Source organism: Pseudophryne corroboree, chromosome 9 (assembly GCF_028390025.1).
Source record: "Pseudophryne corroboree isolate aPseCor3 chromosome 9, aPseCor3.hap2, whole genome shotgun sequence".
NCBI classification, from domain to species: Eukaryota; Metazoa; Chordata; class Amphibia; order Anura; family Myobatrachidae; genus Pseudophryne; species Pseudophryne corroboree.
Window position 1 is genome coordinate 445,848,972 of NC_086452.1, and position 18,227 is coordinate 445,867,198.

The following is an 18,227-nucleotide window of genomic DNA, read 5'->3' on the forward strand; positions in this document are numbered from 1 at the left end:
TTGACCTCTAGTGTCTGTCTATGATGTGATTCGAGGAGAGGAGCGGCGCCGGCGGAAGTCTGCAGCGGTCGGGAATCAGGAGCGGGGATAGTATTATTTTTTTGTGTGTAAGCGGCGCTACTGTACAGGGGGCACAACTCTACAGGGGGCGTAACTGACTACTCCCCCTGTATGAAGCCACACCCCTATTTTTCATTGGGGCGCCAAAAGGGCTAGAACTGGCCCTGACATTATGCCAGGTAGAGACCCTTATACACAATGCCCCAGGTAGAGCCTCTTGTACACATTATGCCAGGCAGAGCCTCTTATACACATTATGCCAGGTAAAGCCCCTTGAGAGAGAGGGAGAGTGAGAGAGAGAGAGAGAGAGTGAGAGAGTGTGTGTGTGTGTGTGTGTGTGTGTGTGTGTGTGTGTGTGTGTGTGTGAGATCACTCACCAGCTCAGCTTTGTCCGGACGCAGCAGTAGGTCCCCCTGCTCATCTCTCCTACAAGCTGGACTTCAGTAACAGGAAGCGGCCGGCGGGGTGCGGTCAGCGGGGATCTGGAGGCTGTCTGTGCAGTACAGGCTGGACTTCACTAGCAGGAAGAGGCCGACAGGGTGCGGACAGCGGGAGGCAGCCAGATGGCAGCCACACATACATCTCATGGCGCTGCCAGGATGATGGCGGATGCGTCCTCAGGACTCAGCCCCCTGGGCAGCTGTCCTGCTGGCCCACACCTCAAGCCGCTACTGCCCATATATAATAGAAAAATGATAGCTATAATCTTTTCAGTTTTAGAAACTAGTAAACATACCCCATAGGATCTAAAGACCTTCCAGATCAAGATCAAGAATTTGTAATGAACGCCTAATGAGTCATTTCCAAATTTATAGCAGTCACATCACACCACACAGTAGTACCCCTTATACATAGTATACCATGTTAGAGCCCCCTACACGCATTACAGCAGAGCCCCTTATACACATTGGTGGTCATTCCGAGTTGTTCGCTCACTAGCAGTTTTTAGCAGCCATGCAAACGCTATGCCGCATCCCACTGGGAGTGTATGTTAACTTAGCAGAAGTGCGAACGAAAGAATCGCAGAGCGGCTACAAATTTATTTTGTGCAGTTTTAGAGTAGCTCAAAACCTACTCCTAGCTTGCGATGACTTCAGACTGTTCAGTTCCTATTTTGACATCACGAACATGCCTGCGGTCAGCCAGCCACGCCTGCGTTTTTCCTGGCACGTCTGCATTTTTTTGAACACTCCCTGAAAACGGTCATTGACACCGAGAAACACCCACGTCATGTCAATCACTCTGCGGACACCACTGCGACTGAAAAGCGTCTCTAGACCTTGTGTGAAACGACATCTTTCTTTGTACTTATACGTCGTGCGTGCGCATTGCGCCGCATGCGCAGAAGTGCCGTTTTTTTGCCTCATCGCTGCACAGCGAACGAATGCTGCTAGCGAACAACTCGATTATGCCAAGCAGAGTTTTGTACACACGTTGCGCCAGGTAGAGCCCCTTATACATATTGGGGCAGCTAGAGTCCCTTATACACATTATGCCAGGTACAGCCTTTTATATACATTATGCCAGGTAGAGCCCCTTATACACACTGCGCCAGGTAGAGCCTCTTATACACATTATGCCAGATAGAGCCTCTTATACACATTATGCCTGGTAGAACCTCTTCTATACATTATGCCAGGTAGAGCCTCTTATACACATTGCACCAGGTAGAACCCCTTATACACACTGCACCAGGTAGAGCCTCTTATACACATTATGCCAGGCAGAGCCTCTTATACACATTATGCCAGGTAAAGCCCCTTGAGAGAGAGAGAGAGAGAGAGAGAGAGAGAGTGAGTGTGTGTGTGTGTGTGTGTGTGTGTGTGTGTGTGTGTGTGTGTGTGTGTGTGTGTGTGAGAGATCACTCACCAGCTCAGCTTTGTCCGGACGCAGCAGTAGGTCCCCCAGCTCATCTCTCCTACAAGCTGGACTTCAGTAGCAGAAGCGGCCGGCGGGTGCAGCCAGCGGGGATCTGGAGGCTGTCAGTGCAGAACAGGCTGGACTTCACTAGCAGGAAGAGGCCAGCAGAGTGTGGACAGCGGGTGGCAGCCACACATACATCTCGTGGCGCTGCCAGGATGATGGCGGCTGCGCCCTCAGGACTCAGCGCCCTGGGCGGCTGTCCTGCTGGCCCACACCTCAAGCCGCTACTGCCCATATACAATAGAAAAATGATAGCTATAATCTTTTCAGTTTTAGAAACTAGTAAATGTACCCCATAGGATCTAAAGACCTTCCAGATCAAGATCAAGAATTTGTAATGAACGCCTGAGTCATTTTTAAATTTATAGCATGTGCACTACATTTAAATATATTTCTATCCCTTTTCTCGGAAGTGTCCGTGTCATCTGTATTATATAACATTATACAACAAGACCTTTGTGTCTTCTTCAGCCCTGTGCATGCAGAACGTGGAGTGATGAGAACAACACAATATGTTATGGTGGCACAAACATAGAAAATCACCTTTGTGTGTTTCCTGCTGTGACAATAGAGCTGACATGAAATATTGGTATTTTGTTATGCTTGTTGTCTACACATAGATAAGTTTGTACAACTACATCATTAAAATGTGCTAAAGGAGGGCAGCCAAATACAGCAAACAATGGGGGCTATTGATGATAGATGACCAGTGGCGTCATGTGATTGGGACATCGGAAGGTTGGCCCTTAAGTGGCATCACCAAGGTCACTGTGAAATAATTGTCAGATAACAGAACATTTTTTAAACTCTTCCAAGCACCTCACCTGCAGAAGAGGAGGGGGAAAGGTTAAATAGTTTAATTTGTTCCGCAAGTTTTGGGGAAAGTTGTTCAAACACCTGTTATAATGATGGGGTCATTACAGGGGAGGAGGCTTAATACTATTGGATGTGGCAATGGACAATGTTCCTTGTGCCAATATTGGACAGTATAAATATGGAAGTACAGAAAGTACAGTTAATGTAATTCAGCAGCAGACGGGACGGCTAATGACACATCAGTATTTTTCATGTGAATGGGAGGTTCAGAGGACGGTCAGTGAATGTGAAGTCATAATGGTTGTTCTTGTATAAGGTAGGTCTAGGCAACCACTAGCTATCCAATAGTTGTGGTACTGTAAGTCCCTGGGAGAGATGTACTGTATCAAACCTTGGAGGCAGATCAAGTGGAGAAGCTGCCAAAAGAACCAATCGTCTTCTGTCCTTTATCTAGCACAGGCTAGGAAATGAAAGTAAGAAGCTAACTGGTTGATTTAAGCAGCTTCTCTACTTTATCTCTCTCCAAGTCTTGATGCATCTACCCTCCAGTGTGTTCTACTTACCTGAGCCTGCAGTGCAAGCTGGCAGATTTAGTGCAACAGGGTGGCTAAGATCCTGAGATACCTGGCTGCTATTACGTTGCTGGAAATGTTTGGCAGTGGTGCTACAAGATGGACTTGGTGCACCCCAAAATCTGCAGAGCTACTTTTGGCTTCAGTTGGTGGTGACTCTTGTTATTTGCACGGAGGACATCAAATATTTTATAGAGAAGTGGTTGTTTAAAACACAGTTGACCTTCACTTTTATTTTTATTATTTATTGTCAGTTACTTATATAGAGCATCCATATTCCACAGAGCATATGAGAATATGAAGCCATTCACGCTAGTACCGGTCCCAGTGGAGCTTTCGCTCTATGGGGTAAATTTACTAAGGTGGGAGGTTTTTTTGAGCTGGTGATGTTGTCCATAGCAACCAATCCGATTCTATCTATTATCTTCTGGAAGCAGCTTTATAAATGTTAAGTAGAATCTGATTGATTGCTATGAGCAACATCACCAGTTCTTAAAAAACTCCCACCTTAGTAAATTTACCCCTATATTCCCTATCACATAGACATACACACACAATAGGGTTCTTTTTTTTCTTTGCCAGAAACCAATTAACCTACTTACAGAATTCTAGTGATCTAGCCTACACCACACCCTGTACCCCAGTTATACCAATGTCCCCCCATTAGGATGAATGAGGAAAAGGTTTTAGTACTGCCTGCTTTGTGTTCATGAAACGCTATTACAGTCAATAACCAGTCATTTTTTCCGTACCAATTGTTTATTCTTAGATGACGCAGTTGAGATAAATGTTTCACCCAGCGCATGACAGCAGACACTAAACTATGACAGAGGACAGGTCAGTACCGGGCTCCTTGGGAAAGGTCCAGGTGGTGAGCGAAGCCGATCTGGACAAGATAGCTCCTAGAACCAATATTGTAAAACCATCTTTTTGGACAAGATGCAAAAGCCACATGCAGTGAGTAAAGCAGAAATACTGTACATTTATTGTTTCTCATCAGCGGCTACAGGATGTATGTGCAGGTGGATGTATCGTAGCCTGTATCATGGGAAAATGTACTTTTATTTAGTTGTGCTTTGTGTGAGGCTCAGAACTCTACTGCACTGCTGTGTCTGCACTTAGTATATAGGGGTCATTCTGACTCGTTCACTTGCTGCGTTTTAACGCAGCAGAGTGAATGGGTCCCTGCTGCGCACACGCTGGCGCCGTAGTGCGCCGGCGCATGCCAGACGGCCGAAGGCTGTAGCAGGAATGCGATCGCCTCTGCCTGATTGACAGGCAGAAGCAATCGCTGGACAGGAGGGGGCGGAATGGCGGCGTTCGGCCGCCGTTTCGTGTGTTTGGTCTGGCCAATGCAGGCGTGGCCGGACCGAACGTGGGGCGGGCCGCTGCGGCCCGGGGAGCGATGAGCAGCTCCCGGCCGGCAGTCTAAAGCTGCGCTGGTTGGGAGCTACTCTTGAAGTGCAAAGGCATCGCCGCTGTGCGATGCCTTTGCACTTCTGCGAGGGGGGGGCGGCACTGACATGCGGGGCGGGCTAGCCCTGTGCAGGGCGTCCCCCCGCATGTCAGGGAAGAAGATCGTAGCTGTGCTAAATTTAGCACAGCTACGATCAACTCGGAATGACCCCCCGTAGGGCCTAATTCGGACCAGATCACTGCCATTGCAGTGATTGCAGCCTGAAGCCCTTTTTGTAGGGCGCACGCACAGCGGCTGCACTGCGTGTGCGCACACAGCGAGATGCGAAAGCATCTCACTGCTGTTATCGCCTCTGCCTGATTGACAGGCAGAGGCGGTTGCGGGCGGGAGGGGGCGTGCCAGCTGTGTTTCAACGCCATTGTGGGGCACAGTCCGGTCAACGCAGGAGTGTCTGGACCGTTGCTGGGGCGGGCTGCGGCAGCTGCATGACGTCACACGCATCTGCTGCGACCCAAAGCATGGTGGGTATTCAAGCAAAACAAAAATGACATCATAATGGAGTCAGCAAGAACTTGTATTTACTAATCCCATTATTAAAAGATTATTTCTATCACATATTTTTGAGATGAATTAATAATGAAGTAACTCAGTGTCAGCGCATGTTCTGGTTTTTAGATGTTCCCACGTGACTGCCAGGTCCTTGTTGCTGAAATACATTCCTGTCCTGCACTGGCTCCCACGCTATCCTGCCCGGGAGTGGATACTGGGAGATGCTGTATCTGGATTTAGTGTTGGCATAGTCCAGCTGCCTCAAGGTAATGGTGTTATAGCTATCATTTTAAAGATCTATAGCACAGTTTGACCCAAGTTTGATGAATAACTCTAATCTGCTGCTGTATTACGTGAATAGCCCCCACATTACATGAATAGCCCCCACATTACATGAATAGCCCCCACATTACATGAATAGCTCCCATATTACATGAATAGCTCCCACATTACATGAATAGCCCCCACATTACATGAATAGCCCCCACATTACATGAATAGCTCCCATATTACATGAATAGCCCCCACATTACATGAATAGCTCCCATATTACATGAATAGCCCCCACATTACATGAATAGCTCCCATATTACATGAATAGCTCCCATATTACATGAATAGCCCCCACATTACATGAATAGCTCCCATATTACATGAATAGCCCCCACATTACATGAATAGCTCCCATATTACATGAATAGCCCCCACATTACATGAATAGCCCCCACATTACATGAATAGCCCCCACATTACATGAATAGCTCCCATATTACATGAATAGCCCCCACATTACATGAATAGCTCCCATATTACATGAATAGCTCCCACATTACATGAATAGCCCCCACATTACATGAATAGCTCCCATATTACATGAATAGCCCCCACATTACATGAATAGCCCCCACATTACATGAATAGCCCCCACATTACATGAATAGCTCCCATATTACATGAATAGCTCCCACATTACATGAATAGCCCCCACATTACATGAATAGCCCCCACATTACATGAATAGCTCCCATATTACATGAATAGCCCCCACATTACATGAATAGCTCCCATATTACATGAATAGCCCCCACATTACATGAATAGCTCCCATATTACATGAATAGCTCCCATATTACATGAATAGCCCCCACATTACATGAATAGCTCCCATATTACATGAATAGCCCCCACATTACATGAATAGCTCCCATATTACATGAATAGCCCCCACATTACATGAATAGCCCCCACATTACATGAATAGCCCCCACATTACATGAATAGCTCCCATATTACATGAATAGCCCCCACATTACATGAATAGCTCCCATATTACATGAATAGCTCCCACATTACATGAATAGCCCCCACATTACATGAATAGCTCCCATATTACATGAATAGCCCCCACATTACATGAATAGCTCCCATATTACATGAATAGCCCCCACATTACATGAATAGCCCCCACATTACATGAATAGCTCCCATATTACATGAATAGCTCCCACATTACATGAATAGCCCCCACATTACATGAATAGCTCCCACATTACATGAATAGCCCCCACATTACATGAATAGCTCCCATATTACATGAATAGCTCCCACATTACATGAATAGCCCCCACATTACATGAATAGCTCCCATATTACATGAATAGCTCCCACATTACATGAATAGCCCCCACATTACATGAATAGCTCCCATATTACATGAATAGCCCCCACATTACATGAATAGCTCCCATATTACATGAATAGCCCCCACATTACATGAATAGCTCCCATATTACATGAATAGCCCCCACATTACATGAATAGCCCCCACATTACATGAATAGCTCCCATATTACATGAATAGCCCCCACATTACATGAATAGCCCCCACATTACATGAATAGCTCCCATATTACATGAATAGCCCCCACATTACATGAATAGCTCCCATATTACATGAATAGCCCCCACATTACATGAATAGCCCCCACATTACATGAATAGCCCCCATATTACATGAATAGCCCCCACATTACATGAATAGCCCCCACATTACATGAATAGCTCCCATATTACATGAATAGCCCCCACATTACATGAATAGCCCCCACATTACATGAATAGCTCCCACATTACATGAATAGCCCCCACATTACATGAATAGCTCCCATATTACATGAATAGCTCCCACATTACATGAATAGCCCCCACATTACATGAATAGCTCCCATATTACATGAATAGCCCCCACATTACATGAATAGCTCCCATATTACATGAATAGCCCCCACATTACATGAATAGCCCCCACATTACATGAATAGCTCCCATATTACATGAATAGCCCCCACATTACATGAATAGCCCCCACATTACATGAATAGCTCCCATATTACATGAATAGCCCCCACATTACATGAATAGCCCCCACATTACATGAATAGCTCCCATATTACATGAATAGCCCCCACATTACATGAATAGCTCCCATATTACATGAATAGCCCCCACATTACATGAATAGCCCCCACATTACATGAATAGCTCCCATATTACATGAATAGCCCCCACATTACATGAATAGCCCCCACATTACATGAATAGCTCCCATATTACATGAATAGCCCCCACATTACATGAATAGCTCCCATATTACATGAATAGCCCCCACATTACATAAATAGCCCCCACATTACATGAATAGCCCCCACATTACATGAATAGCCCCCACATTACATGAATAGCCCCCACATTACATTATTCACCACCACTGAATTCACAATGTGCGTCCTGTCTGCGCATACTGGGGAGCCAGCACCGCCGCTACATGCGCTGCAGACTCTCAGAGGGGAACTGTAGGTCTCACCGTGTTTATGACTTCTATTAAAGACCTTCACAGAAGATGGAAACTGATACTGTTGATGCTCTATGTGGCAATGAGTAAATAAAATACAATTTTATAAGCTTTTATATCGCTAGTATTATGGGGTCTATTTACTGAGCCTTGGATGGAGATAAAGTGGACAAAGATAAAGTACCAGCCAATCAGCTCCTAACTGTCATTTTTTTTAAACACAGCCTGTGACATGACAGTTAGGAGCTGGTTGGCTGATACTTTATCTCCAGCCACCTTATCTCCATCCAAGGCTTAGTAAATAGACCAAATTGAAAAAGGGGGGGGGGGTGAAATCCTTAATGGCGCTTCTAGTAAACCGATTGCTGCCTTCTTGGTCCAACGGTGGCCTTATCCCAGGTAGTCCAAAAGTGGAACAGAAAGAGTTGTGGTGGTGTGGACTAGATGGCGCTATCGCTCAAGCGGTGATGGTGAATATGAGAGTGCTCAAAAAAATACTTAGCTGTGCCGTCTCCGGACGAAAAGTCATGGATGTTTTATGTTCAATTTTTGATGGAGAGCTCAACCGTGTTCGAAAAATAGGAAATGAAACAGAAGTATACAATGTGTAGTATTGTCGCGTGAAACAAGATGAAGAAATACGTAGTCTGCGGTTTTTGCCGAATTAGGCTAGTAGGCTTCACTAGGCAATGTAAATGGTCAGATAATTGGTGATCTTTTTAAACCAACAAATTGAAACAGTATTCTCATATAAACACACCTGACTTACAAAAAGACAGGTACTGACATACCCATAAAGGAATCTTTTCAAGATGTGACGTGCTCTTTATCAATTGGTGGTTGAAGACCAGGATCTAAATGGTATCTGCTATTATGAGAGAGGGGCGTACCTGACACTAACGTGAGGGACAGTCGGTATCCTCATATAGCGGTTTCTTTCAAGGACATCGTTCCAAAGGGGTTACCATGGCGGTTAAATATCCGATGCTGGAATACTCGACCATATATGAAATGTGAAACAGAAGTATACAATGTGTAGTATATCCAAAGAACGTGTGGTATCTTAGCCACTGTTTATAGGCGTACCTAATTTCAAAATTATAAGTATCTTTCTATGCTGGTAATTAAACCATAGAATTCCTATAAACACACCTGACTTACATAGAGACAGGTGTCTGGACGCCCATAACAGTATCTTTTATGAGGTATGGGGTTCTCTATCAGTCAGTTGTGGATAGCCAAACTTATAATAATGAGGGAGGCATACCTAACACTCACGTGCAAAACGGTTAGTGTCCTCATATAGCGGTTTCTTTCAAGGACCTCGATCCAGGAGTAGCAAAAAGTAAAATTTATTCAAAGTACATAACATAAAAAACAGGCTGATCTTAGCGTAAGAGTCCGGCTCTGATGGAAGTGAGAACCGTCTTGGAACAATAAGTGGCCAACTTTGGGGTTCCAGAAAAAATAATTATGACAAGGTCCTACCTTCCTTCAGACTCTGAAGGAAGGTAGGACCTTGTCATAATTATGTTATGTACTTTGAATAAATTTTACTTTTTACTACTCCTGGATCGAGGTCCTTGATAGAAACCGCTATATGAGGACACTAACCGTTTTGCACGTGAGTGTTAGGTACGCCTCCCTCATTATTATAAGTTTGGCTATCCACAACTGATTGATAGAGAACCCCATACCTCATAAAAGATACTGTTATGGGCGTCCAGACACCTGTCTCTATGTAAGTCAGGTGTGTTTATAGGAATTCTATGGTTTAATTACCAGCATAGAAAGATACTTATAATTTTGAAATTAGGTACGCCTATAAACAGTGGCTAAGATACCACACGTTCTTTGGATATACTACACATTGTATACTTCTGTTTCACATTTCATATATGGTCGAGTATTCCAGCATCGGATATATAACCACCATGGTAACCCCTTTGGAACGATGTCCTTGAAAGAAACCGCTATATGAGGATACCGACTGTCCCTTACGTGAGTGTTAGGTACGCCCCTCTCTCATAATAGCAGATACCATTTAGATCCTGGTCTTCAACCACCAATTGATAAAGAGCACGTCACATCTTGAAAAGATTCCTTTATGGGTATGTCAGTACCTGTCTTTTTGTAAGTCAGGTGTGTTTATATGAGAATACTGTTTCAATTTGTTGGTTTAAAAAGATCACCAATTATCTGACCATTTACATTGCCTAGTGAAGCCTACTAGCCTAATTCGGCAAAAACCGTAGACTACGTATTTCTTCATCTTGTTTCACGCGACAATACTACACATTGTATACTTCTGTTTCATTTCCTATTTTTCGAACACGGTTGAGCTCTCCATCAATGGTTGAACATAGAACATCCTTGACTTTTCGTCCGGAGACGGTACAGCTAAGTATTTTTTTGAGCACTCTCATATTCACCATCACCGCTTGAGCGATAGCGCCATCTAGTCCACACCACCACAACTCTTAGTAAATAGACCCCTTTGTCCCTCTCAGAATCGAAAATATATACAGTATCAAACTTCCTCAGGTAGATATTATGGGTGCTGTCTGTCTCATGGGTCATTCATACAGATATGGTAGGACTGCCATAACTTCTCTCATCTCATGACTGATAGTGTAGAATTCACCTTTCTGATCACTCACGTGGAAGTTACAAAGTCTCTCTAAATATCTCCAGTCCTGCTGATTATACTGCTGACTGCATTGTGTCTTTCTGTAAGTGTTATCTATCTATCTATCTATCTATCTATCTATCTATCTATCTATCTATCATCTGTATATCTATCTACTGTATCAATCTATCTATCTATCTATCTCTCTATACATCATCTGTCTGTCTATCTATCTATCTATCTATCTATCTATCTATCGTCTCTCTATCAATCATCTATCTATCTGTCTATCTATCTATCTATCTATCTATCCATCTATCTATCATCTGTATATCTATCATCTGTATATCTAATCTATCATCTGTATAGCTAACTGCTGTATCTATCTGTCTGTCTGTCTGTCTGTCTATCTATCATCTGTATCTATCTATCTATCTATCTATCTATCTATCTATCTATCTATCTATCTATCTATCTATCTATCTATCTATCTATCCGAGCGTAACATTACTATTAGTGAACCGCTCATCGAGATTGTCCTCACATTTAGTTTAAACTAAAGTTTGAGAATGTATTACAAAGGATTGATCTCTAGAACTGGTTTCATAGACATTTTGTTTTTTTTTATTCTGTTTTATTGAGAAATTCAAACGTATAGCTACATTGCAAATGTTTTCCTCTCAGGTTTGGCGTACGCGCTTCTGGCTGGCCTGCCGCCTGTGTTTGGACTCTACACGTCCTTTTATCCAGTCTTCATATACTTCCTACTTGGGACCTCTCGGCATATATCTGTAGGTGAGCAGTGAGCGCCATGTAACCAGTATCAGGACAATGGGTGCTATGTATTAAGCCTTGGAGAGAGATAAAACGGAGAGAGATAATGTATCAGCCAATCAGCTCCTAACTGTAATATTACAGGCTATGTTGGAAAAATGACAGACGCGAGCTGATTGGTTGGTACAATGTAGTTTGGCAGGATATTGCTCCTAGGTACTATACTGCTATAGGAATGTTCTTAATTGGCCTATATGGCAAATACAGCCCTATATATATAGGGTGGTGGGGGGGGGGGGGGGGGGAATTACCTGTCATTTATGCACTTGTTCATGTCCTGACACTACTTACTTTATTACTTTTTTTTCAGCATCTGTGCTTTTCAGCAGCGTTATCCAAAGCTGTATTACAATCAGAGGGCACAGCAGACTGTGTTGCATTTGATGTACAGAACACAACTTTGTCTGACATAAAACCTATGACATAAAAAAAGTTATAAAAAGTTTTAAAGATAAATCAATGTATTTAGTAAAAGTTAAAGGAGGACACGTACAAGCCAGTAAATCAAAGGCATCAGAAGGTTGAAAAGCCCTTTTAGAGACATTAGAAGAAGTTAGTGAGGTATGAGGCACAAATTTGACTAAAGACTGAATAGTTATTTTTGCCTGGAGCTGACTGGTCACATAACAGGAAAGGCCAGTAATGTGTAATATAAGTGTGATGATTAGATTATATAACATTAGATAGACGCTACATGCACCATAATCAGACTTTGTGTCCCCCTGTGCCCAAAGCATCCTCCATAATCTAACAATCATGGTGCGTCTAGTGCTGTCTGATGCCTCCTTCTCATCCCCACGTCCAGAACTACTTTATGTCCCTGTAGGTCACTCTATTCCATAGTTGCCTACCCTCCTGCATTCTGCAGGAGACTCCCTAAAATATCAGCAATCTCCCTGACTCCCTGAATAGTCCATCAATCTACCTGATTGTACCTTATTCCCATTATACAGCTGTTACATTCTTGGGGGGAAAAGGAAATCAGAGATACAGTACATACATTCAAATGGGATCATTTCCCTGCATTGGTAATAACTTAGGCACAATGATCCCTATGGCTACATGCATTTTAAATAAAGTTTCTTGTGGCCACTTACAGTATATGGAACCTCTTGTAAAACACAATACACAAACTAATCCTGAACAATATCAGTGTCTTCTTCAACAAGTAGATCTTACTAACGCTGGGGCTCATTTACATTTGGATGGAAGTCATATTATGACACGCCTCTCACATGTAGCAGTACATGTCCGCGCTGATAAGTAATACTTTCACAATCTCCCTGAAATGCTTTTTCAAAAGTAGGCAAGTGTGCTCTATTCGCTGACTCAACACTGCAGCACTCCATGGTCATGTCTGTCTAGAATTGCAGGAATTAGGCCTTTGGGCCTAATTCAAGGTTGATTGCAAAATAAAATTTTCCTCTAATGGGCAAAAACCATGTGCACTGCAAGGGGGGACAGATGGAACATGTGCAGAGAGAGTTAGATCTGGGTGGGGTATGTTGAAACTGAAATCTAAATTGCAGTGTAAAAATAAGGGTGGGCTTCAGTGTGCCGGCTGTTGAGATCCCGGCGCACAGTATACTGGCGCCGGAATCATGACCCCCGGCATACCGTCAATTACTCTCCCTCTTGGGGGTCCACGACCCCCCTGGAGGGAGAATAAATAGCGTGGCGCTTGCCAAGCTGCCGGTATTCCGGCCGTCGGCATACCATACTGCACCCTAAAAATAAAGCAGCCAGTATTTACCCTGCACAAAATAACCCACCCAAACCTAACTCTCTCTGCACGTGTCACATCTGCCCCCCCCCCCCATGCTCTGCACATGGTTTTGCCCATTAGAGGAAAATGTTATTTTGCAATCAACCTTGAATTAGGCCCTTTATTAAGACCTTGGTTACACATCTAGAATATGTAACCTATATATTATTGTCACATAAAAAGAACACTTTATGCAAAGTGAGCAGATGTGGAATTTCCACACGTCGGAGCCGTCCCGTCCTTTCACACGTTAATATATGTTCTGTGGTTTTTTTTTTTTTCATTTTTATTCTCTCCATGCGATTCAGGCACATTTGCCGTGGTGTGCGTCATGATTGGCAGTGTGACAGAATCATTGGCGCCCAATGACAACTTCATGCGTGGGGAAAACGTGACGTTTATAGACACGGTCGCCAGGGACGCGTTGAGAGTAGAGTTGGCCATGGCGTTGGCGTTCCTCGTAGGACTGTTTCAGGTAAGCCATCTCTGTGTCCCCGTTGTCACCACAATTGTTCACCATGTCTGCTCATACAGTAATCCATTCATCTTCTGTATATCTATCAGGGCATCAGTAGCGTATGCTCCAACATGACCCATTCCATTAGGTACTGATGAGGTGCAAATGTATTAAGCCTGGAGAAGTGATAAAGTGGAAGGTAATAACGCAGCAGCCAATCAGCTCATAACTGTCAAGTTACAGTCTGGGTTTAAAAAAATGGAGCTGATTGGCTGGTGCGTTATCACCTTCAACTTCTCCACGCTTAATACATCTGCCCCAAAATGCTCTGTTCCTGGATTTCCTTGCCGGTGGCAGTTGCAGACTTGGGGCTACAGCGCAGTCCAAAATTCAAATAGGTAACGGGAAGATATAGGGGCCAATTCCGTAAGGTTAGCGGATGCTGCTAATCAGCAGAATTTGCTAACCCTTAGCACGTATGCTGGGGGCCGCCCAGCGCTGGGCAAGATCGCCCAGCACGCTGACCGGCGCCTCCCCCCCTGCTTCAAGCAGAAATTGCAAACAGCACACAATTTCTGCTTGTTAGCAGAAATTAAGGATGACTCCTGCCGGCGCAGCTTAGCAGCGGCCGCAGGAGTCCCAGCGCCATTTTTGTTGTCGCCGCGGCTGCGTGTGATGTCACGCAGCCGATGCGGCCGCACCCCCGACACGCCCCTGTTCGCACGTACCAGCCCACGGTTTGGGCTGGCACGCCCCGCAACGCTCCGTTTTCACCCAGAAAATGGAGCGTTGCCGCCTCCCTCCCGCCCCGCGACTGCCTCTGCCTGATTGACAGGCAGAGGCAATCGTAATTTCTGCGGCCCCCCGCAATTTCTGTGGGCGCATGCGCAGTAGGGCCTGCTCGCATGCGCCCGCGGCCCCTCAGCAAAAATTCCGTACGAATCGCTACTTGCGATTCATACTGAATTTGCCCCATAATCACTTGTACCCGCACCAGTTAGAGATAGTGTTGTCTTTTCCTACAGTATACTAGGGCGCACCATTTTCCTGTAGATACACCTAATAGAGAAATCACCAGGAAAATGGCGCCATAATTGTTCCTAAGATGTGCGCATGAGCCAAGGGCTCAGGATTGCTGATGGATAGCTGCGTACAAGTTTACTTGATAGAAATTTGATGATTTGACTAAACTACCTCTCATGCCTTGTATTTGTAGATTGCGCTCTGTCTGATTCAGTTTGGATTCGTGGTCACGTATCTCTCAGACCCATTAGTAAGTGGATACACCACGGCATCGGCTGTCCACGTGTTGGTGTCGCAGCTGAAATACCTATTTGGCATCAGAATGAGCCAGAAGACCCAGCCGCTGTCATTAATATATGTAAGTTGAAGTTATATAGGGTTATGGCTTTTAGCAGTGTAGTGCGGAATAAAAACAACTTTTTAGTAAAGCCCAATAGTGGCCCTCATTCCGAGTTGTTCGCTCGCAAGCCAATTTTAGCAGCATTGCACACGCTAAGCCGCCGCCTACTGGGAGTGAATCTTAGCTTATCAAAATTGCGAACGAAAGATTCGCAATATTGCGAAAAGACTTCTCTGTGCAGTTTCTGAGTAGCTCGAGACTTACTCTGCCAGTGCGATCAGTTCAGTGCTTGTCGTTCCTGGTTTGACGTCACAAACACACCCAGCGTTCGCCAAGACACTCCTCCGTTTCTCCAGCCACTCCCGCGTTTTTCCCAGAAACGGCAGCGTTTTTCCCCACACACCCATAAAACGGCCTGTTTCCGCCCAGTAACACCCACTTCCTGTCAATCACATTACGATCACCAGAACGAGGAAAAATCCGTGAGTAAAATACCTAACTGCATAGCAAATTTACTTGGCGCAGTCGCAGTGCGGACATTGCGCATGCGCACTAAGCGGAAAATCGCTGCGATGCGAAGAAATTTACAGAGCGAACAACTCGGAATGACCACCAGTGTCCGGTCTTAAAAACTAATGAAAATGTAACGACTAGGATGCAGGCAGTGGTTTGAACTTGGGGACAGATTTATCAAAGCGTGGAGAAAGATAGAGTGGAGAGAGATAAAGCACTAACCAATCAGCTCTTGACTGTCATTTTTTTTTTTCAAACAGCCTGTAATATGGCAGTTAGGAGCTGATTGGCTGGCACTTCGTATGCAGATGTACTAAGCTATGAAAAGAGTGGAGAAGTGAGCCAGTGGAGAAGTTGCCCATGGCAACCAGTCAGCTGCTCTGTATAATTTTATAGTATGCAAGTTATAAACGTTACTTCGATGCTGATTGGTTGCCATGGGCAACTTCTCCGCTGGCTCACTTCTCCACTCTTTTCACTGCTTAGAACGGGTGGTCTTCAGTATGCCGACTGTCGGGATCCCGGCGCACAGTAAACCGGTGCCGGAATCCCGACAGCCGGCATAGCGACACTTTTTCTCCCTCGTGGGGTTCCACGAACCCCCCTGGAGGGAGAATAAAATAGCGTGGCGTGCCACCGTGCCCGCAAGGGGCTCATTTGCGCTCACCACGCTGTCGGTATGCCGGCGGTCGGGCTCCCGGCGCCGGTATGCTGGTCGCCGGGAGCCCGGCCGCCGGCATACCATACTACACCCCTTAGAACATCTCCCCCTCAGTCACACACACAGATATACAAGTGTCGCATATCAAATTACTCAGCGCGGTCTCCTGGTGCGTCCTGGTCATATCATGTTGCAACTACGTCACATTTTTGCCAAAATAAGACGCACTAAAGATGCCCGATGCTAGCAAAGTCTCATAGGACCTGACGCACTGAGAGGGGCTGGTTGGCGCGACTTCATAAGGTATGTATGAGGCTCAGCCAAGGGCCCTGGATGTCATGGCAACGCTGCCTTCTGCACCGTACTGCTGCCAAGGGACCCAGAATTCTCAACATGACCACGCCCCCATGTGGTGAGGCCGCGCCTCCTTCATATTGGACCCTTCAATTCCCATGCATGTATAATGTGTTGTTATTTAAATTCCCTAAAGAGATTGTTACGTAATGCAATGATTTTAATGATCTTAGCGTATCATGTAATAATGTTGGGTTATAAAAGCATCAGAATCTGTAGTCACTATTCTGTATCCTTCTGTTCATATTCTGCGTCTCTCTCTTTGTCTTTAGACCATAGTAAATCTCTTCTCAAGAATCGCACAGACAAACATCGGGACCATTGTCACCAGCCTCGTCGCCATCGTGGTGCTTTTGCTCATGAAATATTTAAATGAGAAGTTTGTAGGCAAGCTCTTTATCCCAATTCCCATCGAATTAATCATGGTAAACGCAACCGTATCCTTATAACAGTGTGTGCCCCGTCTTTGTAAATGCCTTTAAGAACGTTTTCATATCAATTAAAATAAAGAGAAAATTAAAAAAATGTATATTATTTTTATATACAGGCAAAGCAGATATGTTCTACATATGTGGCGATTCCCTACGCAAAAGTGATTCTTCCACTAGTTATTTGTCCACTCTAAGGGCCTGATTTCTGATTTGCCACTGATCAGCAGTCATTATACTCAAACAGGCAGCAGGGAGGCAGAAGCCAAGAGTCGGGTGCAGGTGTAGGCAGTAGGGAGTGGATGATGGTATTAGTGAGGGAAGAAAAGCACATGAGGGAAAAGGGCCCTGCTCGTGAGAGCTTGTGATGATATTCACACAAACGGACAATGGCCCTCATTCCGAGTTGTTCGCTCGCTAGCTGCTTTTAGCAGCTTTGCACACGCTAAGCCGCCGCCTACTGGGAGTGAATCTTAGCTTTGCAGAATAACGAACGAAAGATTCGCAAAATAGCGAATAGAATAGCGATCAGAAATTTCTTTGCAGTTTCCGAGTAGCTCGATACTTACTCTGCCACTGCGATCAGTTCAGTCAGTTTCGTTCCTGGTTTGACGTCACAAACACACCCAGCGTTCGTCCAGACACTCCCCCGTTTCTCCAGCCACTCCCGCGTTTTTCCCAGAAACTGCAGCGTTTTTTCACACACACCCATAAAACGGCCAGTTTCCGCCCAGAAACACCCACTTCCTGTCAATCACACTACGATCACCAGAGCGAAGAAATTTCTTCGTTAAGCCGTGAGTAAAATACCAAACTTCTTAGCAAATTTACTTGGCACAGGCGCGATGCGAACATTGCGCATGCACAGTTTGCGGAAAATCGCTGCGATGCGAAGAAAAATAACGAGCGAACAACTCGGAATGAGGGCCAATGTTTTTTTTCATCTGCGCATGTGTCAGAGTACCGAAAACAAAAATGACTGAATTTGTTGTGGCTATCCATGTAAGTGCTGACTGCATTCCAATGTACCATTAG

The 18,227-nt window shown here is 44.8% G+C and overlaps 1 protein-coding gene across 1 annotated transcript in view; it reads left to right on the forward strand.

Annotated features, from left to right (window-relative positions):
- The first annotated feature begins 4,183 nt into the window (after nt 1–4,183).
- The window catches only part of LOC134958494 (solute carrier family 26 member 6-like), a 78,989-nt gene continuing 64,945 nt past the window's right edge, over nt 4,184–18,227 (forward strand). Inside the window, exons 1-6 of the mRNA XM_063941155.1 lie at nt 4,184–4,328; nt 5,464–5,603; nt 11,502–11,612; nt 13,725–13,891; nt 15,090–15,254; nt 17,037–17,189. Of these exons, the coding sequence (XP_063797225.1) occupies nt 4,195–4,328; nt 5,464–5,603; nt 11,502–11,612; nt 13,725–13,891; nt 15,090–15,254; nt 17,037–17,189 (870 nt within the window). The 5' untranslated portion in view covers nt 4,184–4,194. The remainder of the gene's footprint in view (nt 4,329–5,463; nt 5,604–11,501; nt 11,613–13,724; nt 13,892–15,089; nt 15,255–17,036; nt 17,190–18,227) is intronic.